The following is a 15144-nucleotide window of genomic DNA, read 5'->3' on the forward strand; positions in this document are numbered from 1 at the left end:
ATTTCCAAAATATTCAAAATATAATCTTCAGCTATTTGTTTATTAGAAATTGGTTAGCCTCAAGACTGTATGCGAGTACTTACAGTAAATTTGAGGCAAATTGAACAAATTCTGCACCTCTGTACCCCTTTTTCTCAAGGGTGCACAGCAGTAATTTCTGTTGGCTCTGCTAATGTGCCCTTTTTCCTCGTGCTACCCAAGGATGCATTACAGCCATTTTTTTTAAATAGCCAGGTAGTTTGTCCTACAAACCTTTCCTTATAATCTATCAGAATGTTGATGGCTTTTTTACCCTCCTCAAGTGTGTAGAACACAAAAATGTATTTTAGGCTTGCTAATGGGTCCTATACTTCCTCCTCAAGGGTGTAGAACAACCAATTTTTCAGTATTGCTCCTGTGTCCTTTTCCTCATCCTCCTCCACTAATCTTGCAAAATCTCCACCAACTGTCTGTGAAGAGTTGGTGAAATGTTGCTGCTATCCACAGGGCTGGTCCACATACCTCAACAACACTGTTGTGGGTTTAAAACAAGTGTGTCCAGAAAGTTATAGCCAAAATATTTTTCACAGAAATCCATCCCTGCCCTCTAACAGCATGTGGAATGCCAGTTGATAGAGGAGGAATACATAGAGGAGGGTTGGTGTGCGGCAGTCAAGATAAGGTTGGAAGGTTGGGGGTGATGGTGATGAGGAAGAGAATGGTTGGGGTGCTAGCAATGTGGGGAGGGGGAAATTTGGCATGGCTTCAGGGGAACATTTTAACTGCTTCCGATCCAAAGGTAAAATCCAAGAATCTACTGCTATAATCCAAGAGGGAGCACAAAGTGCCTCACTAAAGTGCATGGCAAGAAAGCACTTTGACGCATTTCCTGATGGTGGTTGGATCCGCCGCACTGGAGGCAAAGATGCAGGGTGAAATCAAACGATGTAGGCTTGCCAGCCTCCCAAAAGGTGGCTATGGTTTCACACTTACTAAAATATTCAAAGCTGCTATTAGGGTTTAACATGTTACCGAATACTTGTGTGCAACCGTGGTATGCTCCAATGTACAACTTTTATATTTGCACTACAATTTACTGTAATATAGCATATAGAATTGGGTATAGCATGTTTTTTGTAAAACTGTATAATATAGCAGCAACTATCTCTCCCTGCAATGATGATATTTTCCTGCCTACGCCAAGCCTCCAACACACACTGACTGTGTGTATGACTGACTATAAATACATAGCACTGTTTAGTAGTATAGCAGGAACTATGTAGCACAGCAAACCTTCTGTGATCTCTCCCTATCTACTCTGTCTCCTCCAACACACATTCACAAAGGGCTATTGGGAACCCTGATTTTTTTATTTTTTTTTAGATAGGGGGCTAGAAGCTTATCCCTTTAACTACCACAATTTTTTACTTGCAATTCACACATTTCAACAAGGAATATAATATATTGTGTAACCTGCAATTAAAATTGCCCATGTAGCCCTAACCCAAATTATATACAAGATATTTGGTATCTTTTGGATAATGGCAAAGCCAAATCCGATGCTTGATAACGTTTATTTATATTGATATACTATGCTTGGTACAGATTTCCAGAAAAGTGAATAGTGTTGAATTTTGTGCTTTGGAGCAGAATGCTGCATTTCAGATACTAATCTACTGTGTCGCTAACAAGTGTGTATCATTTGAACCTTGCAGAGGAAGGAATCAATCACGAGTGCAAGCTGTGCAACCAGATGTTTGACTCTCCGGCAAAGCTTCTGTGTCACCTGATTGAACACAGCTTTGAAGGAATGGGAGGAACATTCAAATGCCCTGTTTGTTTTACAGGTAAGTTCACATTTTTATTGTGCCGTGCTTGATTCATAAATAATAAAATGGTTGGTGACCTGACTTTATTGGTAATTGGAACTGTATTCAGAATCATTTAATTAGATACAGTACATGAATTGCTAACAAATTAACTTTTAATGAGCAGGCAAGTGCATCAGTTTCTTTTCCAAGTGTTAAACTTGCAAGCTTATTATTACCAGTACCTAGGGCCATGTAGTGTTACTACATCATACTTTATCCCTGTTAACACTTTAAAGCCTAAATTTGGCTACACCTCTGATGAGACCCATTTTCACAGCTTTGACTAAATCATAATTATATTTAATGTCCTGTTGTATAATTGGTAATAATGCACATTTCTATCATTCTTTTATGGTATGTTTGGAAAATTTCCACTGAGGCATGTGTATTGGTAGGTATTAGAAATGAACGTTGTATCTAAAATTTTGCCACATAAGCTATAACCCATTTTTAGAAAAATACCAGGATGTAGAGCTTAATTGTTTTTACATTTAGTGTTTTAAATAACCCCTACTTTTCAAATAGTAAGTTGCTTTATTCAGCTGGATTCTTCATTTTAAACACTTTTTTAACCACCATAATTTTTACATTTCTGCTATGGGCCTATTCATTTGAAAATAGATTTACCATTACTTAAAGGATAAGTTGACCATCAGAAACATGTTACATGTTCCGCCTGTTTTCAGAAGGTCACTTTTGAGACATCCATGTTTGCCCAGATTTTTCCTCCATGTAAAAAACAAATTCATGTAATCCCTAGGAGTGGAATTATGTAAGCAGACTTGTATCCGGCTGTTTCTGTCCTCTTCTGGTCCACTTAGTAAAAGTTGACTTGAACAAAAACTTTTGTGTTCAGTCCAACAGACCAGAAAGAACCCAAAGGTGGGCGGATATACTTGAATGCAAATCCGATTGCATGAAATGAATTTTGTCCTATCGGTTAGGAATTCATCGGTTAATTTTAAAACAAGTTGGCTTTTTTTAAATTGATGGTTAACTAACCGATGGCGCCCACACACGATCGGTTTTGACCGATAAAAACGGTCCATCAGACCATTCTCATCGGTTTAACCGATCGTGTGTACACGGCATCAGATGTGTCCAGCATTCTTTAAATGTCTATGGTTACCAACACCTGTATTGACAAAGAGATTAATGGCTTATGAATCACAGAGAATGTAATGATTCTAGCCCTTTAGACTTGGAATGCATGTGCCCCTGACACAATACCAGTGTTTTTTAATACGTTATTTCTTAGCTCAGGAAGGCCTCCAATGAATCCCATCTGTGGGTTTCTTTTTATTTAATTTTGAGATGATGAACTCATTACACCCCAACTGAAGAAATCTTGTGTTGTCAACTAGAGTAAGGTTGCCTTAGATCAGTGGTTCTCAACTCCTGTCCTCAGGACCCACTAACAGGCCAGGTTTGCAAGATAACTGAAACACATCACAGGTGATATCATTTGCTGCTCAGTGATTGAAGTATTCTAGTCTGCATCTCCCAAAGATAATACTTAAAATCTGGCCTGTTGAGGACAGGAGTTGAAAACCACTGGCTTAGCTGAACTGATGTCTCCCTGATAATGAGGGTTGGGGATACATGTTTGTCCTTTGCAGCTTCAGGAACCACTGGCCATAATCATGTCACAGCACACACATGGGTAATGCCTTATTTCCCCCTTCACTGAGGGAGTAATAACAAACACATCCAATATCAGAAGTGTACCTCTCCTGTCACATGAGGTCGTCACAGCAATTTGGGTTTGGACATTCCATAGAAAACTACACTCTGATCCCTCTTGTGAAATGTGTGCAGGCATATTCAAAGAGTAGCTCCACTCAGTCTATACTGACTTAAAGGAGAAGTCTAGCCAAAGTTCATTTGTCTGTACTTCTATGGATCAATAGAGTGCAATTAGTTTTGCACTACTGTTACCCCTGAAGTCTGCTCTCTGCTGACGTCACATAAATCAGTCCAGGCCACCGCATCATCACGACAATGAAAGTTTGGATCCGCCAGGTGCCTGGACTGACACCCGGCTCGGCCTATCAGCGAGCCGCTGAGAGCCTGAGATGTCCACTCTCCACCCCTCCACAGTCCAGCACTCCAGTGAGCGAGGAGGAGCAGAGCGGAGAGCTGCTGATTGACTGTGAGAATCGAGCCATCAGAGGAGTTCGATTGCTTGGTTCTCAGTGCAGAGGCATCGGGGGACAGATGAAGCACTGGACTGATGCTGCATCCTTCTAGGTAAGTATGATACTGAAAAAAAATCCCTTACTTTTCTTTTAACAAAACAAATCAAGTAATGGTAGGTACATAAACTGCCCTGCATAGTGGTATTGAGTTTATTATGAAAGGGAAGTTGCACTCTAACATTGACGAGTACAAAACCAATTTAGTGTCAGTTTTGCAATGCCCAAAGGTTGAGTACCTTTCTTGATAAGGCTGATTTGCTAAAGAATGAAAGAATGTTCACACAATAAATTGTATGACGATTCACTTTATCCAATCATGACAAAAGAAAATCCTTGTTTACTTACCGTATTTCTTCTACACTTGAAGTGGACTATCACGCAATTAATTTTCCAAACCTTTAGTAGATCAATCTCAATGCAATAAACTTTCCTTTATAGAATACAGAACATTTGGATTATCGTGGAAAAGCCAATGCTTTGTGCATCGATTGGATATTTTCTTTGTAATGGGACTTTATTTTTAATAATTGTGACCAAGTGTTACTTGTTTATACTGTTGACGTAGATTTGATTCTAATCCTCACTCTGTTTTAGTTTTTGTACAGGCAAATAAGCTACAGCAGCATATATTTGCAGTTCATGGGCAAGAGGATAAAATCTACGATTGTTCCCAATGCCCGCAGAAGTTCTTCTTTCAGACAGAGCTTCAGGTAAACCTTTTTGAATATTTATATTGTAAACTTTTCTGAGACTTATTTTGTGCCTATCCATACCTAGTAATTAATTTAATATGTATGCTGGAAATAAATGGCTTATGTAAAGGAAATCAATCTGTTGCTTTGTATTAAATATTCCCACTGTCACATTTAGTATTTGTGAATACAGGGAACTTTTGCCACAAACCAAAAATAAAGTTGTGGAGAGGCAGGCTTAAGTGAGGATTGTAAAGCATGTGTAAATCCTGACAATGAAGTTCCTGTTTGCTCTCTTTTTGGTCTGTTGAATATTTTTTTTTTACATGTTGTGTTATATCTGTTTGAGTTCAGTGCCTGGTAATCCTGCCAGAAATCCTCTGCGCTGGTATCTTCCTTTGCTAACTTTCATAGGTTCACTTTATTCTCAGCTATCTCTGTGGACTTTAACATATTGCATACTGTATGTTATGGGGAAGAGGAAAGGGGTGCTTTTTGTAGTTCTAAAACCATTCCTGCCCCAGTGTGACAATGCTGCTCTTTTGTATACAGTATTATGAATAAGTGTTATCCTAGGGGAAAAAAACTGTTACTGGCTGGATCACCAGGTTGAAGGAAAGAAAAAAAATCCACCACACCTAGTGATTGGTAACCTGAGATATTATACATTTTTAGAGCCGGTTCACACAGGGGCGGCACGACTTCGGGGGCGACTCGGCCAGGCGACATGAAGACGACATCTAAGGCGACTTGCAAAATGACTTCTGTATAGAAGTCAATGCAGGTCGCCCCCGAAGTAGTACAAGAACCTTTTTCTAAGTCGGAGCGACTTTCGTCGCTCCTATTAGAACGGTTCTATTCACTAGAATGGGACGCGACTTGTCAGGCGGCTGCGTCGCCTGACGAGTCGCCCCAGTGTGAACCGGGTCTTAATCTTGGGTTTATGGTTCAATGTTTTTATTTAGTTTTATCAAAAAATAAATAAATAAAAACAGTGGAAAACTAATACCTGTCATATATCAATACATAGTAAAGGTACATAGTAATTTGATTACAGATGACAGAGTAAAAAATAAAAAGCATATTTGAACATCAGAAGTACTTCTAATAGCTAAACGAGAGGTGAAGGGCATTATCATCCCCCAGACACCCCATCTGGAAACACACAGTGACTTGAGGGGGAGACAACACAGCCAACCCTTATGTTACATTGTTCTTCACTGAAGCTTTACATATATAAGGAGGTAATGGGGTAAGAGAAGGGAAAGCATGGGCCTAAGCGGCCCAGTAGGAAGAAGTGGAAAAGTGAAAAATAGTATAGCACTAGCTAAAAAAAAAACACATGCATTGTATTGACTCAAACCTTATATTATTTGGAAGAGTCGGTCATGGTTAATAGAACTGTATAAGTGTTATATTTTCGGTAACGAGGATACACAAATATTGGGGAAATTCGTTTTCATTCCATAGAACTGTGGCTGTCCTAGCCAGGAGTCCCACATTGCGTTAAACTTTGTCAAATAATAATTTTTCATAGCAAACATTTGTTCTAGAGAACTTAATCTTGGGTTTACATCTGCTTTTAAGTATTATTATTATTCAGGATTTATATAGCGCCAACAGTTTGCACCGCATTTTGAGTACTGTAGCGATGACAATAGAAAAAAAAATCTATTTTTAATCAATGTACATCACAAACTTTAGGTTAAAAATGCTATATTGTGTACAAATTTCTACATGCATAGTTTAATGACTGGGAAATTATTAGACAGTTCTATAAGAAACAATTTTTCTAGCACGTTATCTTAATGATTAACATAGAAATGCAATACTGCTCAATACCAAAAGAATGATAAGCACACCTTTTAATAAACCATTGTTCACATGTATTTTGCTTCTGTTGTGCTGCAATGCACGACAATGAAAAATACATTGTTCTCTATTGTGGCGGTTCACACCCATGCAACATGATGCAGTGTATTATTTGAAAAGGTGCAGGTGCAACACAGTTTTTAACCCCATAGACCCCATGGCCCCCCAATGGAAATGCATTGAAAATTAGTGGGTTATTTATCTAATTTTGGGCACATTTATATGCATAACAATCATTCTTCATCCCCTAGCAACATCTACTATCAGCAGGCTACAGGCAAACTGGAGAGAGCATACTAGATCATGCTGATACAGCTGGTGTACGAAAAGGACATTGCTTTGCGATCCTAAGGACAGGAATCACTGCATGCAGGAGAGGGCATGGAATGACATTGTCCATGCAGTATGTCGATTGGGTTGGTTACCCAGTCTCACTTTAACTGTGGCTGCTGCCAAAAAAAATAAAAACAGAGAGAAAATAAAAGGAAGAAAATGCTTGATGTCACAGAAGATCTTGCTTGTCATTGGCCAAAAGAAAAGCAATATAGCAAGGCCCAGTGTATCATAATATGTTTCAGAAACCAAATATGTTATAGTCAACCAACAAGATATTTTATTTTACCAATACTTATGGGAATAACACGTTCTGGCCTCTCTCTCTCCCTCACCGTATGTACCTCCCCTTTGTCTCCTGCTTTGGGTACCAGTTACTCCCATTCACTATCAGAGTCTACGATTGGTCTGACGTGTTCAATAATATCTTTTTAATGAAAGTGATTTGATGGTTATCAAAGCTTCTTTGAAAACGGTAGGCATACAGTCAAAAGATAATATAACAACGTTTTATTACATACAGTACTCATAAAAACAAGTTCTACAAGAACTAAACATAGCAGCAGACTTAAATCGCATCCTTATACCTAACAAAGAGACACCAGAATAGTGGATAGTAGATGGAATTGTCTGGAACATCCAGATGTTCATATACAAAGTACAACCTTGAAGGAGTTATATCCACTAGACTTGATAGTGTGGGTAGGATGAATGCTGGATTGGCTTGACATGTTTTGCTTAAAATTAGGCTTCTTCAAAAAGCCTTTATTAAGTATGCTATATAAAGAGAATAGATATTAGTAGGGTATACATACATACATTTTGGCAATAGTAACGTTCACTATGTGTGTATGTATGCAAAAAGCACATAGGGCAAAAGCTTGATATTCTTTTATTTAAAATTCTTTCTATTGCCAGCTTTACACTTTCAAATTTCAGATTTCAAATTGCCACCTGTGTTAACATCATACATGAAAAGCCACACCAGCTCACCTACGATTGGGTGCTCCTTGCACTGCTGTACTCTTGCACTACCACCATAAAAAAGAGATCTGGCACATGTGCAGATTGCTGCAGTCCCTTGGACCTGGCAGAAACCCGCTGGGTTCCGGTCATGCATGGGATCCTTCCAGCTGCCTCAATGTGCGACATAGAAATCAGGGTGGCAGAAGGTGGCCTTAAGAGGGAGAGTGGAGTAGGCAGGAGAAAGGATGTTATTTAACTGGGTGAAGGTCTGCTTTAACCACTTGCCGACCAGTGACGTATCTGTACGTTGCTGGACTTCAAGTGGTTTCCGTGACTTGCTTGGGCTCTCCTGTTCAACCGGGAGTCCCGGGCGACCAGCTGGCGCATCTAGCAGCTGGTCAGACAGTCGAACAAAGCTGGGATTGGTAACCTGGAAGTGATGACCTGACTTGCTTCTGGTTTACACAGATGTCAACAGCGCCATTTAAAAAAAATAAAAAGCATTAAAAAACGCCAATCTTGATGTGATCAAATGCTTTTAAGGGCAGAGGAGGGATTTGGGGTCTTGAAGACCCCAGATCTCTCCTTCAAGAATACCTGTCACATGCCTATTGCTATCACAAGGATGTTTACATTCCTTGTGACAGCAATAAAAATTATAAAATATATGATAAAAAGTAATGCAACAGTGTAAATATAAAAAAAAAAAAAAACTTTAAAGCGCTCCCATCCCAACATGCTTGTGCACAAAGGTGAATGCACACAAACAGCGATCGTCCCACACATGTGAGGTATCGCCACGAACCTCAGATCATGAGTTGTAATTCTAGCACTAGACCTCCTCTACAAGTCTAAAGTGGTAACCTGTAAAAACTTTCAAAGCATCGCCTATGAATAGAAAAATTTACTGTCGCTGTTGCACAGGCGTGTGCAGTTTTAAAGCATGACATGTTTGGTATCCATTAACTAGGTGTAACTTCATTTTTTATATTTTGCATTCAATTTTTTTTTAAGTGTGTTTTTTTCCCCCAAAAATTGTCTTTGAAAAACGGCTGTGTGGCATAAAAAATAGCAAAACCCACCAATTTATTTTCTAGGCCTCTGCTTAAAAATAATATATAATGTTTGGGGGTTCTAAGTAATTGTCTAGCAAAAAATACTGATTGTTACATGAAAACAAAAAGTGCCAGAAAAGGCTTTAAAGTAACCTAGCGTAGGAGTTTGCAAAAAGGAATGCTTTCATCATGCTAATGTAAATATGAGACAGGAGGACAATGCAAATCACAATACAGTTCACCCCCTGAACTGTATACATACATACTGTTGACTGGTTTAGATTATACTGTATATTCATATATCTATTGCTACTTCTATTAATTACACATCTTTTTCCTCTTGGGCATTGTATTTCTTACAATGTGAATATATTTTACTGTTGCCTTGGTAGTAATGGAAGACTTTGCGAGAGAAAGGGTATGATGTTTATCCAGCAACATTTGCATCCTTCCTACAAGCCTAGTGATGCATATAAACACTGCAAATCCCTCTGACTGCTCACATAAATGACCTCGGCATTAGAAAAAGTCTGTGCATCAGAGCAGACCACATTGTACAGCTCGACTCTGCCTGGCATCAACATTTCACACATTTTTTTAATGTAAAATTTAATAATTGTGTACATTATAGATTTCATGTCATTAAAACGAATACCTGATCCTGTTTTTTTTTTTTTTTAAATGTTGTCTGCTGGATTCACTTTCTTTCCTCGCTAATACTTCCCTAGGGCCTGTTAAAGCCTCTTTTGTTTTTCAGTTGACATCTGTACAGCAGGTACCGTTTTAAGAATTAGATCAAGTCAGTGTAAATCATTTGTGCATCAGCCCAATACAGATAAGCTGCATTGATTGGTCACAGAGCAAAACGTGTTTCTGTTCACCTCACGTGCCTCTCCTCTTATTTAGTGGTAATCCATATAAGTGAGCCCTGTGTTAGCTATTCTCATAGGAGATTAGGCACTCTGCTGCATCCACTCATCCAGAAGCAGCTTTAAATATTAGGCCTTATTTTTTTATCACAAGACATCCATGTTCTCGCATGCATGAGTAATATCAACCTAGTTCTTCTCTATGTACATATGGCTATCCAATAATACAACCAAATGAGGCTTGCTGCCTCCTTAGAACATAATAGAGTACTTGCAAACAATAGGTATTTCAACTCCATTTTACAGTGTAAACAGCTTAAATTGGTTCTAAGGGCTCAAGTTTTTTTTTTTTACCTTAAAGTGATTGTAAAGTTTTTTGTTGTATGAAAATAACAAACCTTCTTACCTGCTTCTTACCTGCTCTGTGAAGTGTTTTTTCACAGAGCAGCCTGGATCCTTCTTCCTGGGTCCCTCTTCGCTTCTTCTGGCCCCTCCCTTTTTTGTTCAGTGCCCCCACAGCAAGCAGCTTGCAATGGGGACACCCAAACAGAGCAGAAGCTCCATGTGTGCATTCAGACACAGAGCTGTGGTTTGGTCTGCCCCCTTTCTCTCCTAATTGGCTAACTGAATTTGATTGACATCAGTGGAAGCCAATGGTGCCACTGCTGTGTCTCAGCTAAATAGGAGGGAGCGTCCCAGACGGCAGAGGCATTTGTGCTCATCACTGGATAGAGATGGAGCACAGGTAAGTAATGTGGGGTGGGTGGGGGGGGGCTGAGGGGTGTTGCTGCACACAGACGGTTTTTTATATTAATGCAGCATTAAGATAAACAACATTCTGCTTTTGCAACCACTTTAATACATTCTCTGCATTAAGGTAAAAAAACTTTCTCAGTGTATTTTTATCTGAGCCCCCATCTCCATCCAGCGATGTGCATGACAGCAGATTCTCTCTCTCTCTCTCTCTGTCCTCATTGGCTCACATAGCAGCGGGAGCCTTTGACCAAGCCCCACTCCGTGTGTGAATAGAGACACAGAGCGCGGCTTGCTATTAGGGGCACTCAGTAGGGGGGAGTATCTAGGACCACCAGCAGGGGACCAAAAAAGTTTAGGAACGGGGCTGCTCTGTGCAAAACTATTGCATGGAGCAGGTAAGTAATTTTTGTTTTTAATGTATAAGGCAGCTTTTTTTTTATCTGCCAAAGGATTTGTATTTTGGTCTATCTAATGCTGAGATTTACACTGCCAGACATACAACTATCCTGGAGATGGGATGTTTTTCTGCTGCAGCTAGGTAACCTTCCTGCCTCCAGCCTGTGATTGGATAGTATAGAAATAGCAGACTGTGTGTTTCTACCTGCATGTTCCTTGTCAGTATATTTAGCCCACCTAATGACTCTTGATGATGCCCTCTCCCAGACTGTATTCTAATGTACATGAGATTACAATATAATATAAAAAAAAAAAAAAAAATCTTTGTCAGGTACCGTACTATGGTTAAATTAGAAAAAATGTTTTTTTAAATGACTGCCTTCATCCGTTTCAGTAAACATCAGGCTGGATGGCAGTTGAAGTAGTATGATAGATGGTGTTTTTGGAATATACTATGTTATTGAAGAGTGAAGCTTATGGTCATTAGCCTTGGCAGGCTACAAGTTCTCAATCTAATTACCAAGAGGCGAAAGAAGAGATTGGAAAGGTGTAGACAGGCTAGAGTCAGGGTAAAAGTCCCACTGACTTATATCCTTTTTTGAGTGGTGTCTGACAATACAAAAGCAATATTTTTTTTTTTAACTTATTTTATTGGAAAAGATCGCTAAAAAATGTAATTCACAGTTAGTACAGCAATCTCAAATAGAGTAATGTTATTCCACAAAAGATCATACTACAAATTGTCATATTTATAGCAGAACAAATACAAAATTAAGCAATATACAAATGAATGTACAAAAGGGATCACCTTGTTAATGGAGAAGAGGTAAACAAAGAAATACAGGGCAGAGCAAATACAACCTGTAAAGGCCTAAGAACTTAATTACATTTGTTTTCATCTGGATCTACAATAAGAGTACTTGGATTAAAAGTGTGGTCTATCATCATCTATCTATCATCCCCCCTGTACCCCCTGCCATATGCATCCCCCCTGTACCCCCTGCCATATGCATCCCCCCGTACCCCCTGCCATATGCATCCCCCCGTACCCCCTGCCATATGCATCCCCCTGTCATCATCCCCCCTGTACCCCATGTCATATGCATCCCCCAGTCATCATCATCCTCCCTGTCATATGCGTCCCCCTGTACCCCCTGTCATATGGATCCCTCTGTCATCATCATCCCCCCCTGTACCTCACTGTCCGCTTCCTACCACCCCCTTAAATTTACTAGTGCCATCACATATGGACGCAGGGATTTTTTATTTTCTTTCAGTGACACCAAGGATGCAGGTGCATTTCTACCCATAGTGCAGTGACCTGTGTTCTAATTTTTTTTTGGGGGGGGGGCACGTAGCTGGTCTTGCCTAGGGTGCTAAATAGCCTAGCAGTGATATGCTGCTGTAGCCTGTGGAAAGCCGCAAGAGAATGACGGCGGTGCTCTATTCTCCTTGTATGGTGCCGGTGTGGCGATGCCCCCTTCTCCCTCCAGAATCATGCTGTGTATATGGGCAGTAGCCAGCAGGAGAATAGAATAATGGCCGTGGTGGCTGGGACAGAAGAGAAGGTAAAGGTGTTAAGGTGCTTCTGGTGTCCCCCCCCTCTCTCTCCCTCTCTCTCTCTCTCCCCCTCTCTCTCTTACCCCCCTCTCTCTCTTACCCCCCTCTCTCTCTTACCCCCCTCTCTCTCTTACCCCCCTCTCTCTCTTACCCCCCTCTCTCTCTTACCCCCCTCTCTCTCTTACCCCCCTCTCTCTCTTACCCCCCTCTCTCTTTCTCTCTCCTACCCCCCCTTTCTTACACCCCCCCGCTCTCTCGTACACACCTCTCTCTCTTACCCCCCTCTCTCTCTCTCTTCCCCTTCCTCTCTTTCCTCTCTCCCCCCCACCAAATAAGTAAGATTCAGTCAGATGTAGAGATGTCAGGGCGGTGAGAGATGTCATCTCTCTGCTTCCACCCCCGGCCGCCGGCTTGTTGATTGGCCAGCTGCCCTCACACCCACAGAGCCGACCAGCTGACCGCCCACTCTCTGACTCTCACTCACCACGGAGCCACCCGCTCACTCTCCAGCGCCCGCAAATTCTGCAACTACCGCCCGCTCAGACTTTCCGGAGCCCGCGAATTCCGCAACTAACACAAATTTCTCGGGGGTGGCAATTTCCCTGTTGCCCCCCCCCCCCTGTTCACACTAGTGCAGTGACTGGCAGCACCACACCGCCCCCTACTGCTGGCTTTTGCAACTAGAACAGACAGCTTCCGGACAGTTAAAGGGGTTGTAAAGGCAGAAGTTTTTTTTTTTATCCTAATGGATTCTATACATTAAGATAAAAAGCCTTCTGTGTGTAACAGCCCCCATTATAAGTAAGCACCTGATGTCTCTCTTTGTCCAGCAATGTTCACAAGATTCTCCCTCCTGATTGGCTGAGACACAGCAGTGCCATTGGCGGCTGCTGCTGTCCGAGTCAGCTAGCCAATCAGGGGAGGTGATGGGGCTCTGTGTCTGAATGGACTCAGCTTGGGTGCTCCCATAGCAAACTTCTTGCTGTGGGGGCACTTGTGGGAGCTCTCTTTTGAGCTGGGCTGTGTTCATCCATAGACATACAAGTGTGGCTCAGCTCCACCCACACTCCTTCCTCACAGCATTTGATTGACAGCAGCAGGAGCCAATGGATACCGTTGCTGCTTCTGTTTCCTGTGAATATAGAACAAATTATGATACTGGTCCGCAGCTGCTATTCATCATATTTATTACTGAACAGTTACTACATTTTAGGCTTTGCTTGGAGTTTAGTCCTACAACTTATCCCATACCACATTTTTGGAAGATGAAACTCAGATGTGTTTATATCACTGAAAATCATATCAAACACTGCTGGTTTAAGTCAGTTTTTTTGCAACCTTATATTAGTGTACATTATCCACAGTGTTTGATGCCTGTGTTGTATTCTTCCTCTTTCTGCCAGTGAAATGGCTAAGATTTGTTGCATTTGCTTCTGACAGTATTTTGCTGTTCTACAAAAACCTAATAACAAATTAAAGTTTTGGTTTAAAGCCAGTGAAATCCTGTCTTTGCTTCTGTTTTCAACTTGGTAAATACCATAAACCAATGTCCTGATTATAGTCTTAATGGCCAACTGTTTTACCCAATTAGCATTCTTAATTACACGTTTCCTAATTTCATAAGAGCTTCGCATAGCAATTCTGTGCAAATATCAGCTTTCAGTGAGCTGGAAATTCAAATTTTTAACTGTGATTATGCAGTTTATATTGTGGTTTAATATGATCGCGGTATTGAGAGAAAAGTGGAGTAAGCCAGTGCATTTTTAATTTTGCATATTTTTCTGCCCAGAGACAATTCTAGTATATATTTTTTTTTAATTGTTTAAATGGATATGATCACTGTAATCTGGAATATTTCATCCAATTGCTTGATAAAGAGATTTCTTATTTTTTACATCATTTTTTAGGATCTTCCATTTTTGAGCCTTCTTAAGCATATATTTTTCACCCTAATGAAGTCATTAAATTGGTTGTAAACCTCAGACAGGAAACATGAACAAAGCACATCCCTCTATGGCAGGGATATGCAATTAGCGGACCTCCAGCTGTTGCCAAACTACAATGAGGCATAGCGAGACTCTTACAGCATCAAGCATGACACCCAGAGGCAGAGGCATGATGGGACTTGTAGTTTGGCAACAGCTGGAGGTCCGCTAATTGCATATCCCTGCTCTATGGTGTGTACATCTAGAGCACTAAGTGTGGTTTATCTCTGCTGCCTCATTCCTTTGCTGTCTGCAAGAGTCCCTGCTGACAAATTTTTCTGACCTCAAAGGGTAAATAGGTGACAGGGGTGAGCTCCAGCACACAGCCTGAGACTGACAGCCTTGCTCTGTTCCTGTGCTGTGAAGGAGGGGGGTGACCCCCCCCCCCCCAATCAGCTTTTACCGAGCTCTGCAGGGTATCATTTCAACTGCCTATCCCCTGCTTTCTGAAAACTCAGACTAACTAAATACATTCTGCACTTTGAACAGCTATAGAGAAGAAATGGCTGTAGATAGATAGGTACAACCTATGTAGAAGGATGTGTTTTATCTCTGTGTACCTGAGGCCAGTCATTTCACTAGGTTTACTAGGTATAAGGGTTTACAACCACT

At 40.7% G+C, this 15144-nt stretch overlaps 1 protein-coding gene across 1 annotated transcript in view; it reads left to right on the top strand.

Annotated features, from left to right (window-relative positions):
* The window catches only part of ZNF423 (zinc finger protein 423), a 320613-nt gene that overhangs the window by 280356 nt on the left and 25113 nt on the right, over positions 1–15144 (top strand). Inside the window, exons 6-7 of the mRNA XM_040328727.1 lie at positions 1695–1826; positions 4643–4758. Coding sequence (XP_040184661.1) covers positions 1695–1826; positions 4643–4758 — 248 coding nt within the window. The remainder of the gene's footprint in view (positions 1–1694; positions 1827–4642; positions 4759–15144) is intronic.

The sequence above is a fragment of the Rana temporaria genome, chromosome 11 (genome assembly GCF_905171775.1).
Source record: "Rana temporaria chromosome 11, aRanTem1.1, whole genome shotgun sequence".
In the NCBI taxonomy this organism is placed as follows: Eukaryota; Metazoa; Chordata; class Amphibia; order Anura; family Ranidae; genus Rana; species Rana temporaria.